General features: G+C 38.8%; 2 protein-coding genes across 4 annotated transcripts; one reads left to right on the forward strand and one right to left on the reverse strand.

Annotated features, from left to right (window-relative positions):
* Window positions 1-661: 661 nt before the first annotated feature.
* Window positions 662-8,348, reverse strand: wrnip1 (WRN helicase interacting protein 1). The gene is made up of 7 exons (XM_026150803.2): window positions 7,251-8,348; window positions 5,708-5,902; window positions 4,670-4,908; window positions 3,959-4,176; window positions 2,596-2,751; window positions 1,573-1,652; window positions 662-1,467 (listed from the first exon to the last, which is right to left on the reverse strand). Exons 1-7 carry the CDS (start codon window positions 7,890-7,892, stop codon window positions 1,186-1,188), a joined length of 1,812 nt encoding a protein of 603 aa, XP_026006588.2. The 5' UTR covers window positions 7,893-8,348; the 3' UTR covers window positions 662-1,185.
* A 9,190-nt stretch (window positions 8,349-17,538) lies between these two features.
* On the forward strand, window positions 17,539-26,984 carry mylk4a (myosin light chain kinase family, member 4a). Of its 3 annotated transcripts, none has more exons than XM_026150156.2 (15): window positions 17,540-18,346; window positions 20,616-20,753; window positions 20,982-21,078; window positions 21,386-21,818; window positions 22,160-22,482; window positions 23,236-23,341; window positions 23,848-23,941; window positions 24,206-24,315; window positions 24,511-24,652; window positions 24,762-24,832; window positions 24,941-25,069; window positions 25,144-25,296; window positions 25,399-25,477; window positions 25,661-25,715; window positions 26,050-26,984. In XM_026150156.2, exons 1-14 carry the CDS (start codon window positions 17,816-17,818, stop codon window positions 25,712-25,714), a joined length of 2,460 nt encoding a protein of 819 aa, XP_026005941.1. In that variant the 5' UTR covers window positions 17,540-17,815; the 3' UTR covers window position 25,715; window positions 26,050-26,984. The 3 variants fall into 3 exon arrangements, with proteins under 3 accessions (XP_026005943.1, XP_026005941.1, XP_026005942.1); XM_026150157.2 differs by having other exon boundaries at window positions 22,163-22,482; XM_026150158.2 differs by lacking the exon at window positions 20,616-20,753 and having other exon boundaries at window positions 17,539-18,346.
* Window positions 26,985-27,574: the final 590 nt, after the last annotated feature.

The raw sequence follows: 27,574 nt of genomic DNA on the forward strand, positions 1-27,574 counted from the left end.
TGTCTACTCTCTGGAGTCCCAAAGCCTTAGATGTGACGTAACCTTTACAGACAGATAGATGTCATCCACTTGTATCAATCTGGAAACTTAACAGTTTCTCATTTGTTCTCGAGTTTCTTTAGATCGTGGCATGATCTTTAAGCATACTTCACTTTGTTATACAGGTTCTGTTAAAGTAATCTTTTTGATTCAACAGGCCTGGCAGTAATCAGGTCAGTGTGTGGTTAGTGAAATTGAACTCTGTTTTCTAAGTTAATTCATAATTTAAGTGGGCCATTTACCTTTTCACACAGGGCCAGGTAGGGTTGTATAGCTTTATTCCCTTAAATTATTTAAAAACTGCATTCTGTATTTACCTGGGTTATCTTTATCTGACATTAAATTTTGTTTTATCTGGAATATTTCATATTCATATTTCATATGTGAAAAAGAACAAATCAGGAAGTTGATGACAGGAATCTGTTTCACTGCCCTGTAAAGAAAATTCTCTCCGAGACAGGTACAAACTCTGGTGATGTTTCTTTGCAGACAACGGCCCAAAACTGATTTAGACTTCATAACATGTGAAGAAACTGAACATTTAAGTGTATAATAAAATGTTTGTATTATGTCTGACTTGCATTTCCTTTAAGCATCTACACATTATAAGAAACATGCAGGATTGAACAGATAAGGAAATGCATTTATTCATTTTAAACAATATATACATGTTTTACAAAGATAAATCCAAACATGGACAGTTTTAAAAAGTCTGAATTAGCATTATGAAAATACAAAGGTGAGTTGGGTGTATTTAGTTACTGTGTCATTGATCTATTTGTATAACTACAAAGCAAATGTAAAAACTATAACATGAGAAATGACCGTTTATAGAATGAGTGCAGTTTTTTATTATTTTTTTCTAACCTTTGTAATTAACAAGTTTGTGACACAAACAAAAAATCTTAACTGCCAGCGTAAATACACAGCTTATATAATAAGCCTTAACTGGTCCTTGTAGCAGCCTCAGTTTTAAAGAACATGACAGCAGTGGTTTTCAAACTGTGGTTCAGTGTGTCAGTACAGCAGGGTAGCTGGACAACTACAGAATAATATGCAGTGAAGCAGAGCTGAGTGGATATAACTTATGTGGAGAAAATAAATTTGCTGTGTTTACTTTTGTGTCTTTTGTTTTTACAAAAGTACTCATGAGTCTGAGGGCTTCCAGGTGAAGAAGTTGATTCCTTGCAGCTCCTCAGGTAAGTACTCCTGCTCTACGGGGTCGCTGAAGGCTGGGTTGTATTTGTAGCCTTTCGAGTATCCCAGCTGTTTCATAAGCCTGGTTGGGGCATTGCGGAGGTGCAAGGGGACGGGAGGCAGGGGACCTTTGTGGCTTCTCAAACAGGTCTTCACATTATCATAGGCCTTGTAGATCGAAACAGACTTGGGTGCTCGTGCCAGATAGACCACACACTGAGCGAGGATCACCTGTTGATCAGCAGATGAAACAAAAGGAAGAAAACTGAGGTGAAGACAACTTTAGGGTTGACAAGACAGGAGACTTCCAGTCACTGATTGGTCCACTGAGCTTACCTCACATTCAGGCATCCCAATGAAATGACAGGCTTGGAAGGCAGAAACAGCCTGAGTAAGAGCGGCGGGATCTGCCATACCTGAAAGACAAGAAGGATGCAACGCTGCAGAATAAGAAGCACTTTTTAAAAAAACATTATGACTACTTTGTCAAGCTTCCGCTCTCTCTCTGGCATTTCAGTCCAGTCAGTAGTTTCTGAACTATTTTCGCAGACAGCGATTTATCGAAGTGTTCCTGAGCTCGTGCTGTGGTTTCCATGACAACGGCGTGCCCGGTTTTAATGCAGCATCACGGGAATCTGATGTTGATTTTCAGCCTTCTCCATTATGCACAGAGATTTCTTTAATCATCAATCTTTTGATAATGTTATGTACTATAGATGATGAGATATTTAAAGTCTTTGTTACATTGAGGAAAATTAGTTCATTTTTTTAACAATTTGTAGATGCAGTTTTTGGCAGATTGCTGAACCTCTGCGCTTTACTTCTGAGAAACTCTCTGCTTCTCTAAGATGCTTTTTTATATCTAATCTTGTTGCTGTAATATTGCCAATTACACTAATTAGTTGCAACATGTTCCTCCAGCTGTTTCTTTGTAGTACCTCTTACTTTTCCAGCCTTTTGTTGCCATGTCCCAACTTTTCTGAGACATATTGTTGCCACCAAATTCAAAATTGCCTTATTTTGTCTTAAAATTGTACAATAAAAAAGTATAAATAGCTCTACTGACATAATAAAGCCAAATGTGGTTAGGATTGTAGAGAAGAAAAACTGGAAAAAAGTGTAAGAAGCCTTTAACTTAGGGATGAACTGATAATGTTTAAAAAAATTATTGGGCTGATAGCAGTGCCCGTATCTTTTTTTTTCTGTGTGTATTTTGATTTTCTTGCTATTTATTAACCCTTTGTGCCAGGGGAAAAAAAAAAAGGTCAATACACACCGGATGATTGCAGCTGGAAAATTCTAAAATATATATATATATATATATATAGGTGAGATAATGCAATAATTAAATTCACCTACCCACATCTTCACTGGCAAAGCGGACCAATCTGCGAGCCACGTAGAGCGGATCCTCGCCACCCTCAAGCATACGGCCCAGCCAGTATAGAGACGCATTCTCATGGGAGCCTCTCATAGACTTATGTAACGCTGATATGCAGTTGTAATGCTCTTCACCTTTAAGTAACACACACACACACACACACACACACACACACACACACACACACACACACGAAATGTTTCAAACAGATAAGAAGATTTTTCTTCAGGTGGCATTCCATCAACAATTTTCAAACCAAGAGATTGAAGGACATTACATACTGAAAAAAACGACCTTATCTAAAAAAACAAAGACTGATCAGGCAAAAATAGATGAATACCGTCTCCATTAAAGTCATTAGTCAAGCTGAATGATGGCTTCATCTCCCAGTGAAGCAGGGAACAGTAAATCTCCATCTTTTGGGACAGCTGCGTGTTGTGTAACAGGACAGTGTGGAGGACTAATGAGTCTGAGGAGTTCTGTGCATGATGAGCAAAGGTGATAAGAACAGCTAAAACTACAGCAGACTAAAAAAAAAAGCACTGATTATAGGTAAACGCGGGCCTTATAAGTTATTGTAATGAGCAAAAACATTAAAATATCAGTTAGCTATGAATGCAATAAAAAAAATAAAAAAAAAAGTCTCAAAGCGCTTCGTTTTATGAATCTGGTATGAACGAATAGCACACGCTGCTCTGACGCTCAGCTAAAATACCTGCACTGCACTCACAAGAAACACACAGCACACTTAAATACCTAGCAGGGGCGAAGAAACGCAAGAAATAAGGTTTGTCCCCGTTATATAACGGTGATCAAAGACACTGGGGCGTAATATGATAGAGCTGTTAAGCTCAAAGCATGAAAGTACTCATGACGAGTGCTATAAATGACGCTGCCGAGAGGAATTTAAAAAATGTGGATTTGTAAAGTATGGAGCGATTTGTGCTGCCTAGTGCTGCCCACATCCTTAAAGACAAAGCCTCTTCTTTTATTGAAACAACCGTTATCCCAGGACCTCTGGTGACGTTTTCCAGCAAAACAGACGTAAAAAATTAACAGTTTCAATAAGAAATTAGAGGCAAGAGGCCGGTAATTTCTGCCTCTTGGTCCCACCTGAAAAAACATTTTCCACATAAACAGGATTCCATGTAAGAGTATTGGAAATACAATTGAAAACAGAGGGTGAGGATGATGCAAGCATGGGTCACAGTGTTATGAGCTGGAATATTTATTCAGGCCTAGTTGCACATAGTGACACCCAAAAGACCAGCTTTGATAAAAGGAACTTAAAAGAAAGGAGCGTCGATGCTAAAATGACAATGTGAGTACATCTGCGCTTACCAGCTTTATCATAGAGAATGTGGGACCTTTGGAGACCTTCTTTGACATGCTCTTCTGTCACTAGTATCTCTTGAGGAGAATCGTCGGGTGCTAAGAGGTTTGTTTTGGACATCTGAGCCTGAACAGCCAGCTGGAGACTATTGAGTCCGACTCTTGCGTCGCCATCACAAAGGTAGGCCATGGTGTCCAGGGCTTTTTGCTGAATGTAAATCTTTGGTCTAAAAACATTAAAAATATACACTGTATCAGTGCCTCTACTGTTTAATATGGAATAAAATTGAAAAAATAAAAAACAGATAAATGCTTAAATGCCTTTCATCATGAATATTCTCAGTCTTATGCTCTTCCGTTTTAACCAGCACTCATCTCAAAAACATCTTGATATAAGTCACTCTGACTGGCAGCAAAATGATTTCATCAGTTTTGTCAAAATGTTGTTTTTTATTTTCCCCCATAAAAAAATAATTAACTAAAACGATGGATTTGTGTAATCTACCTTAAACAGATAGTAGATTATATGCAATCATCAGCTGGCAGCTAACAGGTGATTATAGCTCGTGCTGAACCTCATCTGTCAAACTATCAAACAAAACCAAAGCTGAGACTATTGCTGTGGCTCCATCTTCCGATACCCACTATGTGAGGATTACAAAGATAGTGAGGTTTTTGGTCACGTGTGACACTACAGTCGAGGAGCTTGTGGGAACCTACCTGTGTCCATCTGTTTGGTCTTCATATTTGGAGTTTGTCGAATCTTGTCCCTGGATTCTGATCCCAAGTGTGGCCACAGCTCTGTTCAGGATCGAGCCCATCGCCTCCACAGACAGCTTCTCCAGAACCAGCACCTTGCACCTGCTCAGTAGGGCAGCATTCACCTGGAAGGATGGATTCTCAGTGGTCGCTCCAATCAAAGTGACTGTGCCACACTCCACATGTGGAAGGAAGGTGTCCTACAGACGCAAACACATACAGATTCAAGTGAGACTAATTTTACTGGGCATTCAATAAGGATCTGGACCAATCCTTGTTTCTATTAGACATGGCTGTTATATTACTGTTACACATAATACAGGATTTCACAGGATGCTAGAATTTAAAGCTTCAGTTTTCAGAATAAATACAGTATAGTGCCAAAAGTAGTAATTGGATGTCACCCATCCAAAGCATTGAATTCATGTGTTCTAATCCCTTCCATGGCCACAAGTCTATAAATTCAAGCACATAGGCATGCAGACTACTTCTACAAACATTTGTGAAAGCTGCAAGGCTGAGTCGTTATCATGTTAAACCCTATAGATTAAGAATAGGATGCTACTCAAGTTCATATGCATCTGAAGGCAGACAAGTGAATACTTTTGGCAATATTTGGTACCAGTAGTGAAGCAGACCTCTGAATAAACTACTGCAAATAAAGGACAATGGATTATATTGATTGATAGAACCATTTAAGATTTCTGTAAAACATAAACATGAACCATTTAGTTACCAATGAATTAGGAGACAAAATGTAAATAAATCGTTTCTACTTATTATTATCAGTCGAAACCCCAAAAATGTATGTTTCCAATAGATCAAAGACATGAGCTGGAGAACTCGTGCTGTTTTTGAAGGGATAAAGATGGTCCCGTAAGCTGTTTATACATACATATACACTCGTGCTGATATACAATCTTATTAGCAGGGGGAAGAACATAAAAAAAAGTTTGCAACAAGCAGAGTACAACTTTCTGCTCTAAAATACCTCCTCACCTGTTGGGATTTATTGAAGCGGTGAATTTCATCGATGAACAGGATGGTCTTCCTCTTGCACAGTCGGAGCTCGTTTTGCGCTTGCTTTATCACTTCTCTGACCTCATTGGTGGATGTACTGGTGGCGGACAGAGTTACAAAGCGAGCCGTCCCCTTCTTCTTACTGGTGCTGGCAATGATGTGGGCTAGAGTGGTCTGAAATACAGCGAGCCACATGGAGAGTAATTTAACGTAAACTCACAGGCAGAACATGTAATGCAGCTTTCATCGAGAAGTTTCTGTGATGTGTAATCAAGTTAAATGAGCTGATTTTGTGACTCGTCTATTCAATGAGGAAACCTGACTGCGGCAAAGCAGTCGACAGGAGGGTCAAAGAAGAGATAAAGTGTCAGAAAAGCATGCCGACAAAGTCTGGGAATGGCTAGTGACTGCTCAATGAGCCACGCTGGCAGCTCAACATGCCTAAGGAGTCATTAACAAGCTGTACCACCAACCGAGCAGCCACAGACGCCATCATTCACTCTTTCAACACGACAGTTCTACTTGAATACAACAAAGAGTACCACAGCTGAAAATTCACTTAAATCCACTGTATTGGATATTCAGCATTAATCTAGACAATAATTATTTAAAAACATACAAGAAAAAAGGTGCAAAATGGACAAGCCCCAAGTTTCATGCCAAAACTGAGACTGTAATTATTAGAATATAAGAAATTTGCACTCGAATAATTAATCACAATAATTTTTTTTCTCTTACCCACAATAATTTCAGCAATTTGTGGATTATTAATTCAACAGAAAATTGCCATATTACTAAAAGAAAACTGATAAAAGCTTCTTAAATTAAAATATTTTTTGTGTGAACAGAGTAGAGCTTTAAGAATCACTGAATAGATGAAACTTTATAAGTTATATTTAAAAAAACACCTTTAAAGCACTATATGGATGAGGTAGAGTGTTAAATATTTATATGGTTATACTGTACATTAACATTTGATAATTTTATATAATGACATTTTTTAAAGTACAAGTTTTTGTTCAATATCCCTGATTTTCTTTTTTTTTTAGAAATTAGAACTCAGTCGGTTCAAGCATCTTCAATTCTGAGTACTAGTTGCCGAGAGCATATCATTAATGACAAATTAAAGGAAAACTTTAATGAATGATGCGACACGTCTGACTTTAGTCATCTCGGTTGGTGTTTGGAGAGCGTGGCATAGGACAAGGACAAAACAGCACAGCACGTGATTCACTTAATTTTGAAACTCATCGCCTCCTTTACAATAAGACATAAAACGTGATCATGCCGAAATACTTTGCATTGATTTATAGTGACCTTTGGAATTGACCCAATAATACCGCCCGGTTATCATCTTAGGGGTGAAGGATACAGGTTTTTCCTTTAATTTGTCCCCCACAAATAAAGTGAGGGGAGCTGAATCAGTGGCAATAAGGTGTTTTAACCATCACATATCAAACAGCAGGAAAATACTAAGCAAAGCTGGGGAGAGATGCAGCATCATACTGGGTCACCTCCACACCTTTCCGCATCCCGGGGGTCCCCAGAGGATCAGCGACGGTATTTCCTGGGAGTCAAGAAGTGGCCGGAAGAGACTTTGCTCTCCTACAACTTTATTTTGCCCAAAGTATTCCTCCAGTGTTTCTGGTCTCAGCACCTCCGCCAGAGGTTTGTCTACTGCAAGCAACGTCCGCGGTGACAGACGTTTCGCCGTTTTCAAGCCCTGCCCGCTGGATGCAGGCGCGGGCTGCTGACTCCTCAAAGTCTCTGTACCTGCCGCTCCAAGATCCGCCTCCTCGTTCAGTAAACGTTTCACCCCCTTGCTGGCAGCACTGCCAGGACTTTGTTTACCGACAAACAAACCGTTCCGTTCAGTCTGGACCGGAGGTTTCCCCCTGTTGCTCTGAAACAGCGAAAACATCCCCGGTGACTGCGCGCTGGCCACGGAGGAGGAGCTGGCTGCAGGTTTGATGATAGCCTCGGGACCAGTGCGGGATTTCTTTACGGGAGGTCCGCTCTCGTCTGCTGTGGACGGGCTGCTGTCGGTAACGCCTTTCAGCAGACATATATCCAGATGTCCGTTGATTGTGGCGGACGTGAAGTCTTTAAAACAAACGGGACATTGCACCGAGTCTGGTGCTGCAGCTGTCTTCTCGTTCGCCATGTTGGTTCCCGCTAAACGTTGGACCTTTGATCACGTGACCAAAACAAGGCGTTGACCTTTTGACGTTTTCATTTTTAATGATTAATTTTTTCTTTTTAACCAGCTGTGGTGTGGTGTGTAGATTTAAAAACATTTTTAATGAACATTTTGCCTTTCTAGACGAGTTTTCGGATTACGTTCCTGTGTGCGTTTACGTGCCGATTAGACAGTCCGTCACCAGGAAAGCACATTGTGTCGATAGGTTTAAAAAAAAAAGTCAGAACCTAATTATAAAAAAAATAAAATAAAATAAAATTGGGACTTAAAAGGTGAACCACACAGTTTTTTTAGCTTCTCTATCCCTCTTTATTTCTAATTATTTTTTAATTGTTTTGTAAGAGTTCAGGGTGAAAGGTATCTGTGCCAGGATGTTTGTAAGTAGCTTTATGTCAAAGTAAAAGAACCTCGGTGAAGTTAATCATATAGTCTTGTGGAGCTGTTTGTTTGAAAGTGTGAATTCCTCTGAAAAGTCGGGAGGACCTGTATGCCCCCAGGCATGCAAGTTGTGGCTGTGGTTTTGCAAGACTGTGGGAACAAGCATTTTAAGTTTTCAGCAAGTTTTCGCTATTCAAATAATTATCTAATAATTTCTCTATTGTAAATTCTGAATGTGCTTTCTTTATTTCCAGTTAAATGTCTTTTAAATGACCCATTTAACTGTTCTTCATCTTTATCTAATTGTTTATATCTATAATGGAGAAAATGTTTATTGAACTGTATCAGTAAAAATACACCACTGCGAAAATTCACAGTTCATAAGTTTAAATGATAAACTTCTAAGATCTCATATTCAGGATCAATGTCTATCAGTATCCAGAAATAACATAATCAGCAACACTTGTTATAATTTTACAAAACATTTGAAATACATTGGGGGAAAAAGAAACTTAAATCTGACCTCAGTAAATTGAGGAATTCCAGTTGATCAAATATTAAAAATAAAACACAATATTAATAATAGTAATAATATTAAAAAAAAAACCCCAAAAAACAAACCAATAACTAATGTGCCTCAACACTTCTCTGTCTTGTCTGTAAGAAGCAATCTTAGACATGCCTCCACCCAGAAGCCAAAAGTGAGCTCTGTGTTGTGTTTGGCAGAATGACTGGTCAAGTCAGAGGAGGTTTCCAGACATGCTACACATAGCTGTGTAGCTGTGACTGACCACTCTTAGCCAGATAATACATTCTTGGGATTGTGGTTATATATATTCACACACCTTTCACACACGTCTTTATTGCACAATATACTGAAGATATGGTGCTGAGCTTAAAGCTCTTCAGAGCCACCATGAAGTACTGATTAGAAGTTCATTTGTAGTGTCATTTAATAATTATTATATATGAAACTGATACAGCTGGAATCATTGAGTCTAATCCTTCATGTAATAGTCTTTGTGACATTTGCAGTGGGAATTGCATAGCACAGGCTATTGGTTTACACTGGGTCTGTGTTGACAGCGAGCTGGAAACCCATAACAATTCTCTCTCTTCAGAGTCAATGCTGTGCTGATTTAATTTAGTTTTTCTTCATTCTGTGATTCTCAGTTTTAAAGTGGAGATCAATGGGACAAAAGTGATATAGAAAATTTAAAAAAGGTCGATTCCTAATACAGCTGGAGTGACTGGACAGCGTGAGAGAGAGCTTATCTCCCAGACACCCTTTGCTGGCACCTGTCACTCTTTTGTCATGAGGACACACTGCCCTTCCTTTAGCTGCAAGTGCTGATTGAAGTAGGACCCTTGGCTGAATTAAAAGAGGCTGCGGGAGGTAAAGTAGCATTAATGTCCTGCCAGCTCTTATCCTGAGAAAGTATACGCTCATCAGCTTCACTTGAGAGACTCCTCCTTGAGCTTTCAAAGGCCGTTTGTAGTTAAATATAGGCAAAGCGAGGCGGAAAGGGAAGGATGAAGGGTAAAGTGAAAGCCATGGACAACTTTGTCACATTCTGGGATATCTGGCTAGTCAACAGCATGTGTCTGATTCTTTCCTACCTCTGGCACAGCCTGTATGATTTATTCTACTACAGGAGGCAGCAAAGAGCGTTCACCATTCAGGTACATACAAAACCTTCTGATATGTGGGACAATATTTACACGTTAATCGTAAAAAGCTAAAATATCTTTGTGTTTTTAAACAATGGTTATCAGTATTTTACATTTTTTCATTGTATGGGTTTCAATGTAAGCATTTGAATAGTCAGCAGTTGTTCTGTGAAGAGTTTGATTGTCTTAATGTTTTGATGAGCTAGCAGATGGGACAAAGAAAACTTTCTACCTTTGCAAACAAAAACATTATATTCAGATCCAGTCTTTTCATCATGGGGATCATTTTGTTGTTATAAGTCCTAATGAGACAGCACAGAATACTAAAACATATTTGTTTAATTGCATTTTTTTTTGGATCTGTGTAAGATGCTATGCCATGTTGTTTTAAAATCTAATTAGAAGAAGACATCTTTGATTTATTGAGGTATTAATAAGTGAATGTTAATGGCCCTATTACGTACACATATAACAATACTGTTGCACTGTGAGTTATGTTTTCTTTTACTCTGAAACACTAATTGTGTTTTTGCTTGCTGGCAATCATTAAAAAGGGCCTACAACAAATAGTATCAATCCTACCAAAAACTCTGTGTTAAGAAGAGGTGACAGCAGCAGCGTTTAAAGCAACATCTAATACCAGCTCTTACCTGGTAATCACCGTCCACATTGCTATGTCCTTCAAGAAGGGCAGAACAGTGTTTACTGTCACATCAGGACTGTATTTTTCTTGCAGAATAGAATTATTCCCTCCACTAAGGAAGTTATGCTTTGTCAGTTTTGCGTGCGTGCACGAGTGTCATTCTGTCTGTAAACACGATGGCTCGAGAAATTTTCAATGAATTCTGCTAAAACTTTAAAGAGTCGCCGAGTGGGGGCATGTTAACAACCTATGAAAATTTGGCGCACATCCACCAAAGTCATCAAGGTCAACTTCACGATTTATGAGTCATAAATTGACCAAAAAACCCTTATAACGTATAAACTACGATTCCTACATGTGTGGTATGTATCATTAACATATAAAAAGTACCATATAAAGATTTAAGATATCATGTTACATCTGACCTCTGACCTCTCCTTCAAGGTTAATAAATTGATCTGAAGGTCAAAGTGATAATAATGCTATACAGAGCTATTTAAAATTGTGTTTCTTACTTCCATTGTTTATATCGACAGCATATAGGCATATAGGGAAGGATTTATGAGGATTCTTAATGTCATGTTGCTTTGGACCACTGATGTTTTCTTTAAGTAAACTTTAATTAGGTCAAGCTTTCATAATATGTCTTTTATCTTTTAAAAAAAAAGTTTATATTGGCAATATTAGAGTGATTTATGGGGATTCTAAATATTACATTATAGTTTGCATCCAAATATCATGTCACATTTGACCTGTCATATCTGTCTGTTTTTTTTCAATTTTGCCCCAAAACGTGTTATATCTTTGATGAAAGTATGTCAAGAGCAAGAGAATGAGCTGCCTAATCAGTTAGACAAATAAACAATAACTATAATCAAAATAATGTCAAGTACATTAAAATGGGTTTCCACAGGGTGAATAATAAAAGCCGGCACTTTGCACTTCTTTTTACGGAAATAAAAACGTACAATTTCCAAAGTATGTTTAAAAAGAACAAATGAAATATATGTACCATAAAGAAAATGAGCTGCCTTGGTGGAGGTTTGCACTTTTTGAGTGTTCATGTTTCTAGTGGTGATTTTTAAGTTAGTAGTATTATTAGTATTATTATTTAAATGAAAGGACATTACACCACTGTATGTGTTAAAATCAATATTCTTGGATAGTGATATACAGTGTTTTAACCCTACAGCTATGTCTTGCTGCATGTATCTATTGGTATTAAGTGTGGGTTTTTTTGTTTTTTTTATTGTACAGTGCATTGAGACTTTTATGTCTATGAAAAGCTCTATAAAGTATAAATAAACTTTACTTACTTAGTTTACTATGTCAAAAGAACCGCTGTTTTCTGCAGATATCCCCTTACTTGAACATAATCACCTCTCTTCTGCTCTTAGTCTTCTTCAGTTCCTTGGAATAGACTAAAGATTCACTGCTGGGATCAAAATACATAAATATTACCTGATGCATAATAAAAGTTTTTATTCTACAGGTGAAGTCCAGTTCAAGTTGTATACTACACAGGAAAATGATGTTGTGCTCTATTGTACCCTTAGGTTTCATGGAAAGTCAGGCCTCAGCAAGTCTGTATGACACTTCAGACAACACAAGTGCCACAGATGTAAACTATATTTGCCTGTAATTCATTACAACAAGACAAACTTATGTACCCAATTGGCCTAAATCCTGTTACATACAATGCCACAGTACATCACAAGTAAGTAGTTTAACTAAAAATCCGCTGTCAGTGTCAATAGCAGATGAAGATTAATAACTTTGTAAATGCAGAATTTATAGTTGAGCTAGATTATTTGTGTAGTTTAGTACTTGCTTTGTTCTTCTTGTGTTTTAACAGTTACTGCCACAAGGGAATGTCAGCACAATCTTTGGCTTCCTCTTATGCTTATTAGAAGTTGGAAAGTTCTTTGCACAACATTCAGTTTGTTGGGACTGATTTAGGACTGTAGCTGGTGGCGTTTGTGGGAGCACATTAGAGAATCACCTGTAAAGGTACAGTGTACTCTAGTGGCAGAGCATGGCAGACACAATAATGTAGTGTCTCTGCTGAATGATGAAACAGACAGGAGATTCTGGCTTTGCTGCCATCTAGCGACTTAGTGATTTTTGGCAGCCTTGATTTAGTGTAGTACATTCAGGGGCTGACATCAGAGCAAAAAATGTTTTCTGCAACTCAACAGTTTTGTCTTTTGTTGTTTGCAGCTCAACAGTTCAGTTCACTTTGTCTCCTATGTGTTTTTGTTTCCATCAGAACTCTTACATGGCATTTTATTTTGAAGAAAGCTCATGTATACTGAGGGAAATCTGACTGAGAGTAAATATATACACTGCCTATATACACCGCTGCTTATAAATACACGCATCCTCTAGTTATCTTTAATACTGTGGCAGTATACCATAGAGACAAGCTGAAGACTTCTCACCCTCTCTTGTTTCCATTCCTTGGCATTTAGGAGACACACACTGACATTTACTCTAGGAGAGTGGCACGTATTTGACCAAGCTTTCTTTGCAGTCTGTCACTAACGTTGATATCTCTTGTGTAAAACGCTCCTTACATTTCCATACTGGTAATAATAGTGCCTTAGGGAATATATTCCTCAGTGGGACTGCACTTGATGTTAATGGGAGTGAATTAGGATTACAATAAGGATTATTGTGCTATGTAGAAGCAAATGAATGAAATTATTCTGAGCAGTGCTTAGATTAAAAAACAACAACAAACAACTGTGACAGTATGCAGGTAATTTTACTGTTCTCTTTGTATGGGTCGTTGCCTATGAATTTTTGTTTAAGCAATTTAAATTGGATGGGTACAATTTAAGGCATACGTTAAATCTAAAGATGCACAATATTGAACCATAAGAAGTTTTTGTGTGAAATATGGAAGCAGTTTAAATGTGGAATTAAAGCAATGTTTAAAGATAAAAAATAAATTATTTTCAAGAGATACAGAAATTTTGAGGGTGTATTGTGTTTATAGACTTGTATACAGTTGTAGATGTATATTGTCTGATTATATGTTATGTGGAGGAACATTGAAGCAGCATTCAGTCAGTCATTTTTTATAATCTCTGTAACTTTATGTGATGCACTATAAGGCAGAAGTCACCACAATATAAGAAAATTACAAGATGATGTAAAAAAAAATGTATCCAGCTTGTAGAATTTGCAGCTTGTAGAATTAGGAAGAAATGGAACCACTGTACAGTTGTCATTGGCGTGGACAATATGCTATAAAAGGGAAAATATTTTTTGTACCAAGCTGTAAGTATGTTTATTTCTACCCTGATGTTGGAAATTATAACACAGGAGTCTATCAGGATTAGCTTCCTTTTTGGAGTGACCCTCAGGTGGTCGTGTATGAAAGTTTTCTGGCACTTTGTTGGTTTTATTTGAAGCACTCCTTGTGGTATATGACTAACAATATAATGGGAAATCACAACACCTTCTATTTGAAAAATTAAACCAGTGAAAGCACCCAAAAAATGACTGTATTTTCTTAAATGGTCATTGGATGGAGGATCCAAAAGCTGCTTTCAAAATATGTACATATTTCAGTTTGCATACAGAAATGTGCACACAATGCGTCCTCGTGACAATTGCATTTAACAAGACAGACATATTTGTATGCAACGAGAGGGTGAGGGTGAAGTTGGAGTGTGTGCGTCTCACTATATTGAATCATCAGGACGCTGTGTAGTGTGGTTTCATGACATTATATAAACAGAACCAGAAAGTCTGTCAAAGTGCAGCAGCAAAACGTGTTTGCATGCCAAGACAAAATCTGAGATGACAGCGGGAGAAAAGAAGAGGCTTCTTAGACATTAGCATGAGGAGTTGAGTTTCATGGTTGCCAGTCACATTTAAGCCCACAAGTTTCCAAGAGAAAGTATAGCCAGAGCTGGCAGACAGAGCGGTGTGTGAGCGGAGACGGAGAGGTGACTGGATGGTGGCCATAGCACACATCCCCAGAGCTTCCCAGGACATTGTGTTCTCTGTAAGGGCAGCCCATTTTTAATCTTGTCTCAGTGCCAAACAAATAACCTAATGCAGAGGGTCATGCCACAATATTCACACACTGACCCTTTAAAAAATGCTGTCTAAACAAGCAAGCAAACAAACACATTTGTAGGGCATTTAGGTAAAATTTTTTACATTTTTGTATCTTCTTTTCATTTTTTATATTCTTCCACTGCTGTCAACAGAAGCTTAAATGAATAAACAGACAAACAAAAAAAAACATACTATGCTGCATGTACACAGTATGTGTAGATGGATGTATGCATACAGGTGAGGACAATGAGGGGTACATAGTTTCATCGGAAATTTGAAGCAACATGTAAGTCTTTCAGCAATTATTTGTGCAGAAAAATGCCTCTAAGCATTCATTTTCCAAAAGCATGTCCCTTGAATGTATAATAAATAACCAAAATAATGTGACAATTTATTGAAGCTTAAAAAAATGAGGTCAGTGACAAAAATCTATACACAGTTAGTTCATAAGTATGAATTCGCAGAGGATTTTTCTGCAATTTACCAGGGAAAATAAATATATTTGGGCTTTTGAGTGGTTGTAGAAGAAATAAGACATTCAAAAACATCATCTGTTTTCTGGGGGTTTTTTTGCAACACGGCAAAGAACTTATTCACTGAGTGATAAATCAGCTTCATCAGTTGCAACCAAGTGATTGTGGCATAAACTAGATTGATTCTTCTTAGTGCTTTTATTACGTATGACTTTGGGGATACAAAGGGTACACGGTGATCTCAAAAGTTCTAAGTTCTACTATTTAAAGGTGTTGTCCCCTGTGCTGTATATCAATTTACCTTCACATGTTTTCCACTCTAGAAGTCACTCGAGAACTACAAGTTCAACTGGGATACGCACCCGTAAATATAACAAAGAATTATTTTGAATAATTTATAAAGCATTCATCATTTATGCATTACACAATGCCGCTAAACATCCCAGTGATTTTGCTGTCACATTAACGTAACAACTTTTAACCACGCAGCAGCAGACCGGGCAAAGATTTCACAGCTTCCACATTGTGTGTACACATACTCGCTCTTGGCAGAGATGGTGAGAGACGACTTTGAGCCCTGGCCGTGATGCTGTTACTTTCTTTGGTATTAGTTTCACTGTAAAGTGTAAGTGATATAAACTTGACATTTGCTTTATGTCATAAGTCTAATGTCTCTTTATATCTCCTGCTGGGTTTCGTAACCTCCCACCGCTGACCACTGACAGATCTACCGAGATTGTGCCAGGATGTTGCAAGGTTGCGTTTAATGTCCACTGATATGACAACAACACCATGTTGCAGAATCATTTGCTCTGTCTTGTCTTTAATATTTGTGTTTGTTACATGCACATGCACACTGTAAGAAAGCAAAGTGTCCGAGCTCATTAAATTGACACAACATGCTGTTAATTCCCATGCTGTCTGTCATCTGCTGGCATTCAAAGACAGGTGTGAGCACTGGTGTCTTACCCTGAGTGACTGATGGTCCATTTCATTCCATCTGTTTCTGCCCTGTCACAGTTACTTGGTCTTCCCGCTGCAGCTGTCTTGCTTTAGCGAGACACGAGACAATACAAATACAAGGGGAAGCAGTGGTTCGGTTCACTCTCTGGTCTCACTGGTGTAGAAGGATTTGTGAAGGCTTTGTTCAACATAGCGTATCTACACCAAAAAAAAAAAAAAAAAAAAAAAAATTAGACAAATGTTCAACCCGGTGTGGTGACTTGTCATGAAACATAAGCCGACAGGTAAACTCTTTTTGTCCCACTTCACTTGCTTGCACTTTCCTTTGCAGAGTTCAGAACCTTCCCTGGTCCTTTGCACCAGTGAGGTCAGACTTTGGCTCGAGTCACAACGAGTTTGGCTAAGGTCACCGTGGCTCAATTTGTGCTCTGTGCCTCTGTTGTCAAAAGAATTTCATGGTAGCTTGAGCAAAGCTGGATCCTTCCTTCATTTTGGCATCCGTGTACTTATGGGTACAGAATGAACTCAGAAAGGCAAAAAACAAAACGAAACAAAAACCCGACCGACAGCGAGGCTGCATTTGTGTTTATATTTTTTCTCTGATTTGTTGGTAGAATACATCATGCCTATTTTGATATATAGTGAACCTGGATTGCGGTCATATTACAGCAGCTCAGTTAAAATGGATCCTTTGCTGTCTTAAGGATGGTTATCGGTGGATGTTTCTGTCAGTGAGTAAGCATCATATAACTCGCCCATGTTACCCATCTCTTATTTCAGGTCAGGGATAAACATTTTAATCTATCTCCACCCAACCAAGAAACACAGACCTCTTCAGGTTGCCCTGACACTGAATGTGAGTTTTAGGCATTCAAAAGATAAGGAGGAAATCTGCATTGCAACATGGTTCTCATTCACAACAGTACACGCACAGTCACATACATCAGTGCCAAATATCTTACAGCCCAGTCCTTCCCTTGATGTCACAAACATTTAAACAACAAATAAACACTCGAACGGAACATTTTCTCTTTTGAAATGATCTCAAACGTACTCTTGCGTTGCCTAAAAAGCCACACATGGACTTCACATTCAGCTCTCTGTCTTTTTTTAGTGCAGTTGATTCAAAAATGTGAACCACATGTATCCGTCTCTTGGAACAAGTTAATACCTCCGTCAGTTAAATAGGATAAATTGTGCAAATTAATGAGCATTGTCCTTAGAAGCAGAAATGTGTACAGTGAACGTTTTGACAGCCAGCAGGCGAGTGACGGTGGTGGGCTTAACACTTAAAGACTCTCAAACGTCTCATATGTCCCAAGCATTGCCAAGCTCCCACCCCAATCACTTAAACCCTGCTGACGTAGGCTGGCCGTTTACATTTAGGGACACCTGCTCACTCCATTCTAGATACCAATTCTAGAAGAGAGGAGCAGCCGCTCAGGGATAAGGTTTGGGAGGAACAGAAGTCTGACTCAGTAGTAACTGAGATAAACACAAATTGAGCTTTATAGTTTATTTGATCTGTCACCTGGCAGTTTTCGATGTAGAATATTTTTTCTGAATTTTATTTCATTTTCTGTAGAGCTGGCTAAGATTTTTGCAGAAGTATTTTTGAGGGCATTCTTGGTCCTATTCTTGTCTCAAGTTGGTGTCTTAACGTGAATTTTACATCACTGGAAACCATGAGTTCCCTGGTAATAAATGCAGTGGGTGATGGCGAGAACGCAGGCTTTGATATCATCCAAAATCGCATAGAGACACTGAGCAGCAAGATGGACAAGCTCATCAATATTCAGGAAAAAGTCCTCAGCCGACTAGATGGGATGTCTCACGACATTGACGACATTGAGAAGGATATGGAGAATTTGAAGGTCGACAAGGAGGAGATCCATCTCCCGCCCAGGGTAATGAATCAGACCCAAGTCATGGGACGAGAGGTGGGGCAGATTTGCCAGGAGATGAGCTCCATCATGTCGGTGGTGAACCAGCGGTCCGAGCAGCAGGCTCAGAAGCTGGAAGGAATGGAAAAATTGGTCCTAAGCATGCAACAGGTGATCAGCTTCATCGGGGAGACGGTGAAACATTCGAAGATAATGGAGCTGATGCTCAAAGGCCCGACGGCTAAGAAGGGCTCGAGGTCAAAAGACAGTAAAGGGAAGCAAGCTATAAAGAGGAAATCATCTTCAGATACTGTATCGAAAAAGCCTGACAAGGTGAGACAAGCTGAAGTAAGACACTGCACATATAGGCTGAAGTGTGCACCTGCTCTATACTGCAAAAGGACTGTAAGATGTTTGGTCATGAATGAGGTTTTGGAGAAAAAGGGGACAACCTTTATTACTGATCCAATTTAGATTCACAAGCATTTGTTTTGATGTATATAAAGGTGGCCCAGGCATCATAGCCCATGCATCACCATGAGCATCAAGTCTTGTATTTTCCATGCTGACTTTGATTTTTAAGATCTCACTGGGATCTTGTTGTTCTTGGCAGGACATATGAAAATGATCATAGCAGCAAATGCGACTTGGCTTGTGTGTGAAATTCCACATATAATGGACTGGTGTAGTGTCTGAGTTTTGGCGTGTACAAACTTGCCAACTGCTGATTAAAGGTAAAGTAAGCAAGAAGACTAGTTTTATAGTGTTGGGTAAGCTACTGGACAGTATGTCACTTATTCCATATATAAACTCCCAGTTTAACTCACACGTGTCGATGTTGGATCTCCGAGTGTAACTTGAGGGTCTCCTTCGCATGAAGCGTGCGGGGGGACCTCCAGCAGGGCACGAGAGGGCCAGTGCAAGGTCTGCGGTGAAATACGAGTGGCCTGGTTTAGAAATGCTGTCTTTGGATGCGGGCTACAGTGTTTGTGGTCCAAATAGTCTTGCATCCCTTCAGCTTACCAGGTGTTAACAAACTGTAGAGTTTTCTTTCCTTTTCTGTCATGCAGTCCATTTCTTTCATTTCCATTTCATTTCTGCGGCTCTCTTGTGCAGACCTATTAGTGTTACTATCCAAGTCATATCTTTGCCATTATTGCTTTGTTGATGAACAGTCATTGTCTGAAGTCTTTGTCATTGTGATTCCTTGCAATCTTCTAAACTTCTTGCAGCACATAAAATGTAAAACTTAGGTGAGAGTTCTTGTTATAATGCTGCCAAGGTATTTTTGAATTACAGCTTCCAGTAATTGTCTTTATTTTAAACTGCAGATAGTGTTTCAGAAGTCTGCTACAAGTTCATGGAAGTAATACAGTCCCATTGAGGCAATGCCCCCAAGTCTACCAAGATTCAAAATGTTGAACTTATTGAAGAAAAAGAAAAAATCTAATATGCATTTTTATATGACTTTTTTTTTAAAGGAAAAACAATTCACCAACTGAAAACTTAGGATCCACTCACATCCAGTTAAACCTCACTAAAGGTCACTGAGTGCTGCTTGACATCTTACACCACACTCCTATCAGTTCGCCACACAGCTTGTATCTCTCTTGATGTATGACGTACAAGCAAATCGCAAACTCACTTAAATGGCTCTGACGTAACATGATAACGATATCACATACTTGGAAAAAATACCTACGTAACAGTGCACATTGTGCAGTGGTGCACTCTTAGGTTTTATATGCCCATACTTGGTTACGTTAAAATCAGACTCAACGATATCAAGCCCGTTAAAAGTTTGTGTCACATTTTATGGCTTAATTATACCCTGATGATTAATGACCAAATACCAATGTGATGTTTTCACCATGACTCACGTTTCAGGGAATTTCTGTTGTCGTCAGAGCACTTGCCAGGTGGCTGCTCCGTCTTCCTCCACCTCCACAGGTGTGACATACTTGAAAGTAATTCGGGCTACTGCGGCATCTGCATTCACTTCCTCACCCTCCAATCATCGTGGTCACTGGGGAGACGCTGCACTTGAAATAGCTCCCCTGCTGTTTATGTCCCAACAGCATACAGAAAACAAATGTGAGACACCTGATGTTCAAGACAGGCTTTTTTCCATGCTAAGGTGATCAGAGAGTGTTTAGTGAGTTTCCTTAGCTGAGAAATTTGAACTACAGCCTGCAGTCACTTGCAATATTTTCCATTCAGGGTCGACATTGCATTCCATCGCTGAGTGTGACCAGTGATAAGCTATAAATTCACTGCCCTGCTCCTGTCTATCCAAGTCTGCCACAAATAATCAAAGGCATGCAATTCTACCAGTGCAATAAAGATGTGCACTAACTGTGCTAATTTGTGTGCTGAGAACAGAGAAAATGCTTCGTATTTTATCTTTCATTCACCTGTCATCAAATTACTCAACGTTTTATTAACTTCTTGTTGCGTTTTACATGTGACACTAAATCCAACATGTCTTTGATTTTTGATTCATCCTGTGCATTAACGTGTGAATCTAACTTACCAAAATGCCACCAATTCTGTGTGCATTCATGTAACCCTTCTAAGCATTGTCTTCTTGTCTTTTTACTAGAAAACTACCTCTAATAAAGGGAAAAAAGGGAAACAAGAGATAACGCCTGCATGCGAGCCCAGTACTCTGCAGTCTTCTCCCAAGATAAAGCTTCACGGACCAAAGCATTTCCTCACCTCTCGCAAATGTGGAAACTTTGTACGTTTATGTGCTTAGAGAACATGTGAAATATTTGCATCGCCACTCCAGAGATACGAAAAAAAAGAAGACCATTTGTATTTTATAATCGCTCTGGGACAAGAAATAGTACCAGGGCGACACAACTGCTTTGTTTATTTTCTAATAAAGCTTTGATCATGCATTCATTTCATATTAATGTACTCGTCTGGGTCTCTGGTTTGACAGTTTCTGTTTTGCATTTCACAGTTGAAAGACCACAAAGGCAAAGATGGGACAGATACACCCCGTTTGAGCCCTAAGGGTCTGAAAGCACAAAAGAAGATGAAGCCTCCAGATACAGCAGGTGCTGAGATCAACACACTGTTACTTCTACAAACTCCAGTGTCTCTTTGCAAGTCAAAATAATCTGAGACACAGCAGCAGCAAAATGTAAATAAATACTCTAAAATACCTTCTATGAGTGGAACATGTGGCTGTATTACAGTGTTATTACACGTAGCTGTTGCTTGCTAGCGTTTAATTGGGATAGAAACTACGTTTAAAGATCGGAGTGGAATTTTTCAGAGTGAAAATGTTAATTCTTCTTAAAGTGATGAATATTAACCAGATCCTAAGAGACTAAATCTAACTTCTCTTTGGTATTCTTGTAGAACATATCTCACTGAAGAAGCAGATTTTGCTCCTTGAGGAGGTTCAGAAACTCAACAGGGAGAACGCTGAGAAATCAGGTCAGCAGATCACCCTTGGTTTTCGGGATCTAGAAGCTGGAGTGCCCCTTAAAGATCAAGAACCCGATGCCTCTGCCAGCAGCTTGGTGGACTACCTGCAAGAAGACTCCCAAGTGGATATTGCTGAGAAAAATGAGGATGTTGAGGCAGTTAGTGAGGAGGAAAGTGGAGAGAAGGTGCCTGAGGATGTTACAGAGAAGGAGCTCAAGCCTAGTGTGGAGAATCTAGGGAAGCAAAAAGAAGAAGAAAAGCTTGAAGTCCAAGAGGACAAAGAGGAAAAAGGTGTTTCTGCAGCTGAAGAAGACTCAGGTCTTTCTACCTCCCCTGACAAGAAGAAGGAAGCAACTCCAATCAGGTAGTCCATTATTACATTTAAGGACTAAAACAATCTGTAATAATTTATTATTATTACAATTATAATACTAAACATTTTAGTGTCTGTTAAAAATTGCTGAACAAAACATGATATTTCATGAACGTCCTGTATGGTGTCACATTGCGACTGTATAGTATATATTTAAGATCTAAAACATTTCATTAATTCAATAACAATTCATAACAGTGTTAGATATGTTATTACATTATTTTTGTTTGTTTGTGTTTTTTCTATTTTTTGGTCAAATTTATGCACAAAAACATAACAATTTTTTTTTTTTAAAATGCAAAAAACATACTAATACATCGACTTTCATTCAGTAGAGATGACCACAAAGATGCAGCACCATCTCCTGAGGCTGAACAGGACACCATATCACAGGTCAGCAGCACCAAGTCCTTTGTCACCCAGGAACACTTTATTGTAGAGGAACACCCAAAGAGCCAGCTGCTGGAAAAGAAGGTGGAAGAGGAGGAAGAAAACAAAAATAAGGACGAGAAGAAGGCTGAGTCAGAGGGTTGGGGTGTCTTCAAGGCAGATGGAATTGAACTCCAGCTGAACCTGAAACAACAGGTGGAGAAGGAGAGAGAAAAAGATGATGCAGGAAAGGAGGATGACGATGGTCCTGAGCAGTACTTTATCGGTGAGAGCACCAGTAAATTATTATATACTTATCTTTGTAGCATTATACATTTTTTAAACTGAAAATGTGTTTGCTTTTTCAAGGTAGCAACAAATTCTGTATGTATCATTTATAGTACACTGTATAGTAGAAGTCTTTGTAATGGCTTGACTGGAACTGCTCAAATATCTGTAAAGAGTCTTTATATAGCTTTATATATCAGTACATACATTTATATGCGTTCCCACTCTTTTTATTGGGACTCTGAGCATAGTTAGTCGCAGACTTCATTCAATTCAGTTCAGTTTATTTATATAGTGCCAAATCACAGTCACCTCAAGTTGCTTTACACTGTAAGGTAAAGACTGCAATAACAGAGATAAAACCCCAGTTATCAAAAGAACTTCTGAGCAAGCACTTGGCGACAGTGGGAAGGACAAACTCCCATTTAACAGGAAGAAACCGCAGGTACAGCCAGACCATCTGGTATGACTGGTTCTTGGTGAGGGGAGGGAGGATAAAAAAGAAAAATAATTACAAATGGAATACTACAAAATGAAGTGAAATGGTAACCGGTTATATTAAAGCGGCAACTCTGTAGCTGTTGATTATCATAGCACTTTAGTACACAATGTGCTAACTTGATTATGACAGCTATCTACACTCTCCAAAGGCTCACTGTAGCTAATTATCAGTGAAGCTTGTATGTTCTCACATTCCTCAACTTATTAAAACAGATTACATCTTTTTTCTTGTGCCCCCATCCGACTTTAGACACCGCTCCACCTCCAGTGGCTCCTTTTAATCACCGCATTGTGTCAGCCAAGCCCAACCTGATTACAAACTTCTATACCATCAGCTGGCAGGAGATCCTGGGCGGGTGAGTGCTGTACTTCTCCTCAAATCTCCATGAAATGCAAAATAAGTAAAAGATATCGACAAGTTGATCTATCACAGATCAAAGATGGTAAGAACAGGTTTTAATTACCCGTAAAATGTAACCGCGTAAAGTCCCCCCAACCCCCGCCTTTCTGATGTTTCATAACTTCAGAGTCACGGCAGTTATTTTTACTTTAGAACCGACTGGCATGTGAAACTGTATCCCCGGTGCCAGCTGGTAGCTAATCACAAAGTGTTAATCCAAGTCTTCAAAGTGGAGACACAGCTTGGCTCACATTTAATGAAATAACAGATTAAGCACAAGACTCTCCAGAAACATCCCCGTATGAAGGAAGATCAGTTTTTGATTCGTCGTGGGAAAATACATCTATCACAGCACCATCTTTCCCAACTGCTGGATCGTCTGACTTGATGTGATAATGGAACTGACACGTTTCTCTCCAGCTACAGAAATCTGACTTTTGTCTTTGCTTTCTCTCCTCAAAGGGGTCGTTTCGGCCAGGTGCACAAATGTGTGGAGAATTCATCCGGTCTCACTTTGGCAGCGAAAGTCATCAAAGCCAGGAGTCAGAAAGAAAGGGTATGACACCTCTCATGTACTGTCACGACTACAAAGTACAGTGACAGCTACATCACATGATATAAAAAGCAGAGTCCTGGTTTCGAATTTTAAACACTCGCTAGTACAAAACAAGATCGCTCTTGGAACAGAGATAGAGGGAAATACTTGTCACCGAGGTGACAAGTATTTGACCTAGAAGAGAAGAAGCATTGTCTGTCCTAGCAGAGAACAGCTGACACCTCTCATCGCATCCGTGTGTCTGTGTTTCTGTCTCTTTGGTAGGAGGTCGTGAAGAATGAGATCCAAGTCATGAATAATCTCGACCATGCCAACCTGATCAAGCTGTATGCGGCCTATGAGTCAAGAAATGACATCATCCTTGTACTTGAATAGTACGTTCCTTTATTAAAAAACATGTTTATTTATTTCAGAAGGGATTTTGGTTTACTTATAGCTTATTATTTACCTTTTTTCTAATTTGGTTTCATATGCAGCTTACTTTGCTTACATATTTTATCTAACCTGCCTTTTTTTTTTTTTTTTTAAATTTCTTTTAATGCTTTTCATGTGCTCGTCTTTGCCTTCAGCGTTGCCGGAGGCGAGCTGTTTGACAGGATTATTGATGAAAACCACACTTTGATGGAGTTGGATGCTGTGCTGTTCATCAGGCAGATCTGCGATGGCCTGCAACACATGCACAAAATGTCCATCCTGCATCTCGACTTGAAGGTAACAAAGTCACACATGTTTGCAGTGATTACTTTGTAGATATATTGCATAACAGGATTATCCCATTCAAAAAGTCAAATGGTAATACTTTGTTGTTGCTGAATTTCAGCCAGAAAACATCCTGTGTGTGAGCAGAATCACAAATAAGGTCAAGATCATTGACTTTGGTCTTGCCAGGATGTAAGTACTGGTATTTACTTCTGTTTTATTCCCACTTGGATGAACTGCTGTGGTCGTACAACATGCAACATGTCATTTTTGTGAATTTCAATCATATTTCAAACTTAGATATAAACCAAGGGAGAAACTCCGAGTGAATTTTGGGACTCCAGAGTTTCTCGCTCCTGAAGTCATCAACTATGACTTTGTGTCATTCAACACAGACATGTGGAGCCTTGGTGTAATTACATATATGCTGTAAGTAAACACACAGAAGCATGCATGCACATCCACAAACCTTTGCTGATCATCCGTTCCCTTTTCCCTGCTAGTCTGAGCGGTCTGTGTCCCTTCCTCGGCGATGATGACAATGAGACTCTGAATAACATCTTGGCCTGTCAGTGGAACTTTGAGGAACAAGAGTTTGTAGATACATCAGAAGAAGCCAAAGACTTCATCTCCAGACTCCTGATTGTAAATAAAAGGTATTTGGATTTTGTACACATACACTGACCTCTGATCTTACGAAAGCTAATAATACATGAAGTGTGTAAAAACAAATATTGTGATTTTGTGTTTCCCATTAGTTGGAGGATGGGGGCATGTGAGGCTCTGAGGCATCCTTGGCTTGCCGACCCTGCTCTTCATCATCGTCTTCACACAAAGGTAAAGCATGCGTTTGTGAGGGTAAAGGCTTTTTATGCTGGAAAAGTACTTAAATTTGTAAAATATGTGAACCTAGTAAAGAAAATTATTTGAATGCATCTTATTGTGCTTTACATTTGTTGTGGATATTTATTCCTGTCTTACCGTTGTACTGGTGATTATTGTTTTTTGTCTGTTTCACAGAAAACTATGTGCAGATCACGGAGATCATCATGTGTGCCCAATACTGAAAGCTGAGGTGGGTCTGAAAGTATTGCTCTATATTTAAATCTGTTCCCTTCTTATATGCACACACCTCCTTATACTCACCCTGGGCAGGATGCCAGTGTATCAGGGCAAACACAGAGAAACACACCCTCACATGCACGCCCAATTTAGAATCATGAGTTAACTGAACCGACGTGTTTTTTTTGGGCTGTGGGACGACATCTTAAAAATTCAGTGTCAGAGTTATGCTTTCAAATCATCCACAAGAGGGAAGCATGTCTCAAATTTTGTTTGGAGTAGCAGAATGGATGCTGCGATACAGATGTGGTTCTCTCACAGTAAACCATCGCAATGTTTCTTTCCAGGGTGCTACACTGAGGTGACGCTCCACCTGTGGCCACTTGGACCAACCCTTCTGTCCCTGTAAATTACCTAGATTTTAGTCAGTGTACTCATGACACTGACTGAAAATCTGTCTACACCGCAAACCTCTTCCTGACATGTGATCCACTGTGTTGTGTTATTGTAAGCAACACCCTGATGAAATATATAAAGGAAAATAGCTCAGTTTAGGTATAACAGTAGCTAGTTCTGTGTGTTTAATACTGGTGATGATGTCACAAAAAAACAGGGTAAATAAAAAAAAAACAGACCATCACATAACACTAAAAAATCCAGTAGAATTACTATGTGACGTGTGATTACTGTGCTATCATTGTGAAGCTACTACTGTTCAGTTATTGTTGAAACTGTGACAGGGGAAGTATACATGTTCAACTGGTGGTTTGCAATATTCTTTTATTTGGCATTTCAAAATGGTGCTGAAGTCATAATCTGATGTAGTTTTAATAGAAACATATTAATACTTATTATTATTATTATTATTACAAATTGCTATTACACATATTGTATGATAGTGTTTGCTTGTGGAAAGCACAAAAATTCGCATTTTCTTCTCTTTTATTTCACTATAAAATTCTCGCTTGGACTCATCCTTATTTATCTCTAACCAAAAACACTGTACTGCCTTTCCTTGCTGATTTTTTTTGTCCTTTTGAGAACAACAACTTTATGCATTTAGAAATATACCTCAGCTGCTACTGCTTGAAGGCTACAGCAACAGTTGTAATATAAATGTAATTATGTGCGCTGCCCTCTTGGTTATAAACACGGTAAGCTGTAAATAGGTGCTAATAATTCAAATTAGAATCTGTTGGATGTGCATTGTGCTTATTGGAGACAATGAAATTTGTGTGTTTGGCTTAACAAGCTGTAGTATGTGCGCTTTATGACCTAATATCACACAATGCTGCTGAGGTTCCACTGGACAGACTAGTCGGCAACACATGTCACCTTAAAATAAACACCATGACAACACAGTATATGTCTTATTAGCAAAGTATATACATTTTTTTTTGCATGTCTTTGCAGCTAAAGTTTGAACTTGGTACGTAGTTATAATTTACATTAGTTTTTTTTAACTGTACCTTGTGCTTCAGAGCCTCTCTTTCTGCATATTCATCGCACTAAAATCGCTAATAAAGAAAACAAGTGTTTATTTGAAACGCCTTCTGTGAAGGTTCACTAACTGAGAGTGACACACCGTCTACCTGTTGCTGCCTCTCTAGTTAGAGCTATGTTTTCATCTACCTTCGTGTTAAATGCCAGATTATTGTAGTTCTGGTAAAATAAGTCGTTCTCACTGATTGCTAACATATTTAGCATGTATTTTTGAAGTGTGCACACACTCATTAAACTGAAATTGTATCTTCAAGCGTTTGTTGTCCTTTCTTCTTTTGAATTTTAAGTATACTGCATGTTGTCAAAAACTAAATCCATTTAGTAAGATAATATTACAGAGACCTTTATAGCTTTCTTTGTGTGTTTATA

Source organism: Astatotilapia calliptera, chromosome 18 (assembly GCF_964374335.1).
Source record: "Astatotilapia calliptera chromosome 18, fAstCal68.1, whole genome shotgun sequence".
Classification (NCBI taxonomy): Eukaryota; Metazoa; Chordata; class Actinopteri; order Cichliformes; family Cichlidae; genus Astatotilapia; species Astatotilapia calliptera.

Coding starts and splice junctions, on each gene's coding strand:
- wrnip1 (XM_026150803.2), bottom strand. CDS start 7,892: ATGGCGAACGAGAAGACAGCTGCAGCACCAGACTCGGTGCAATGTCCC. Junction 4,177..4,669: donor GACCAAACAGATGGACACAG/GTAGGTTCCCAC, acceptor TAATGTTTTTAG/ACCAAAGATTTACATTCAGC. Junction 2,752..3,958: donor CATTCTCTATGATAAAGCTG/GTAAGCGCAGAT, acceptor TGTTACTTAAAG/GTGAAGAGCATTACAACTGC.
- mylk4a (XM_026150156.2), top strand. CDS start 17,816: ATGAGTTCCCTGGTAATAAATGCAGTGGGTGATGGCGAGAACGCAGGC. Junction 21,819..22,159: donor AAGGAAGCAACTCCAATCAG/GTAGTCCATTAT, acceptor ACTTTCATTCAG/TAGAGATGACCACAAAGATG. Junction 24,833..24,940: donor GACTTTGGTCTTGCCAGGAT/GTAAGTACTGGT, acceptor TTTCAAACTTAG/ATATAAACCAAGGGAGAAAC.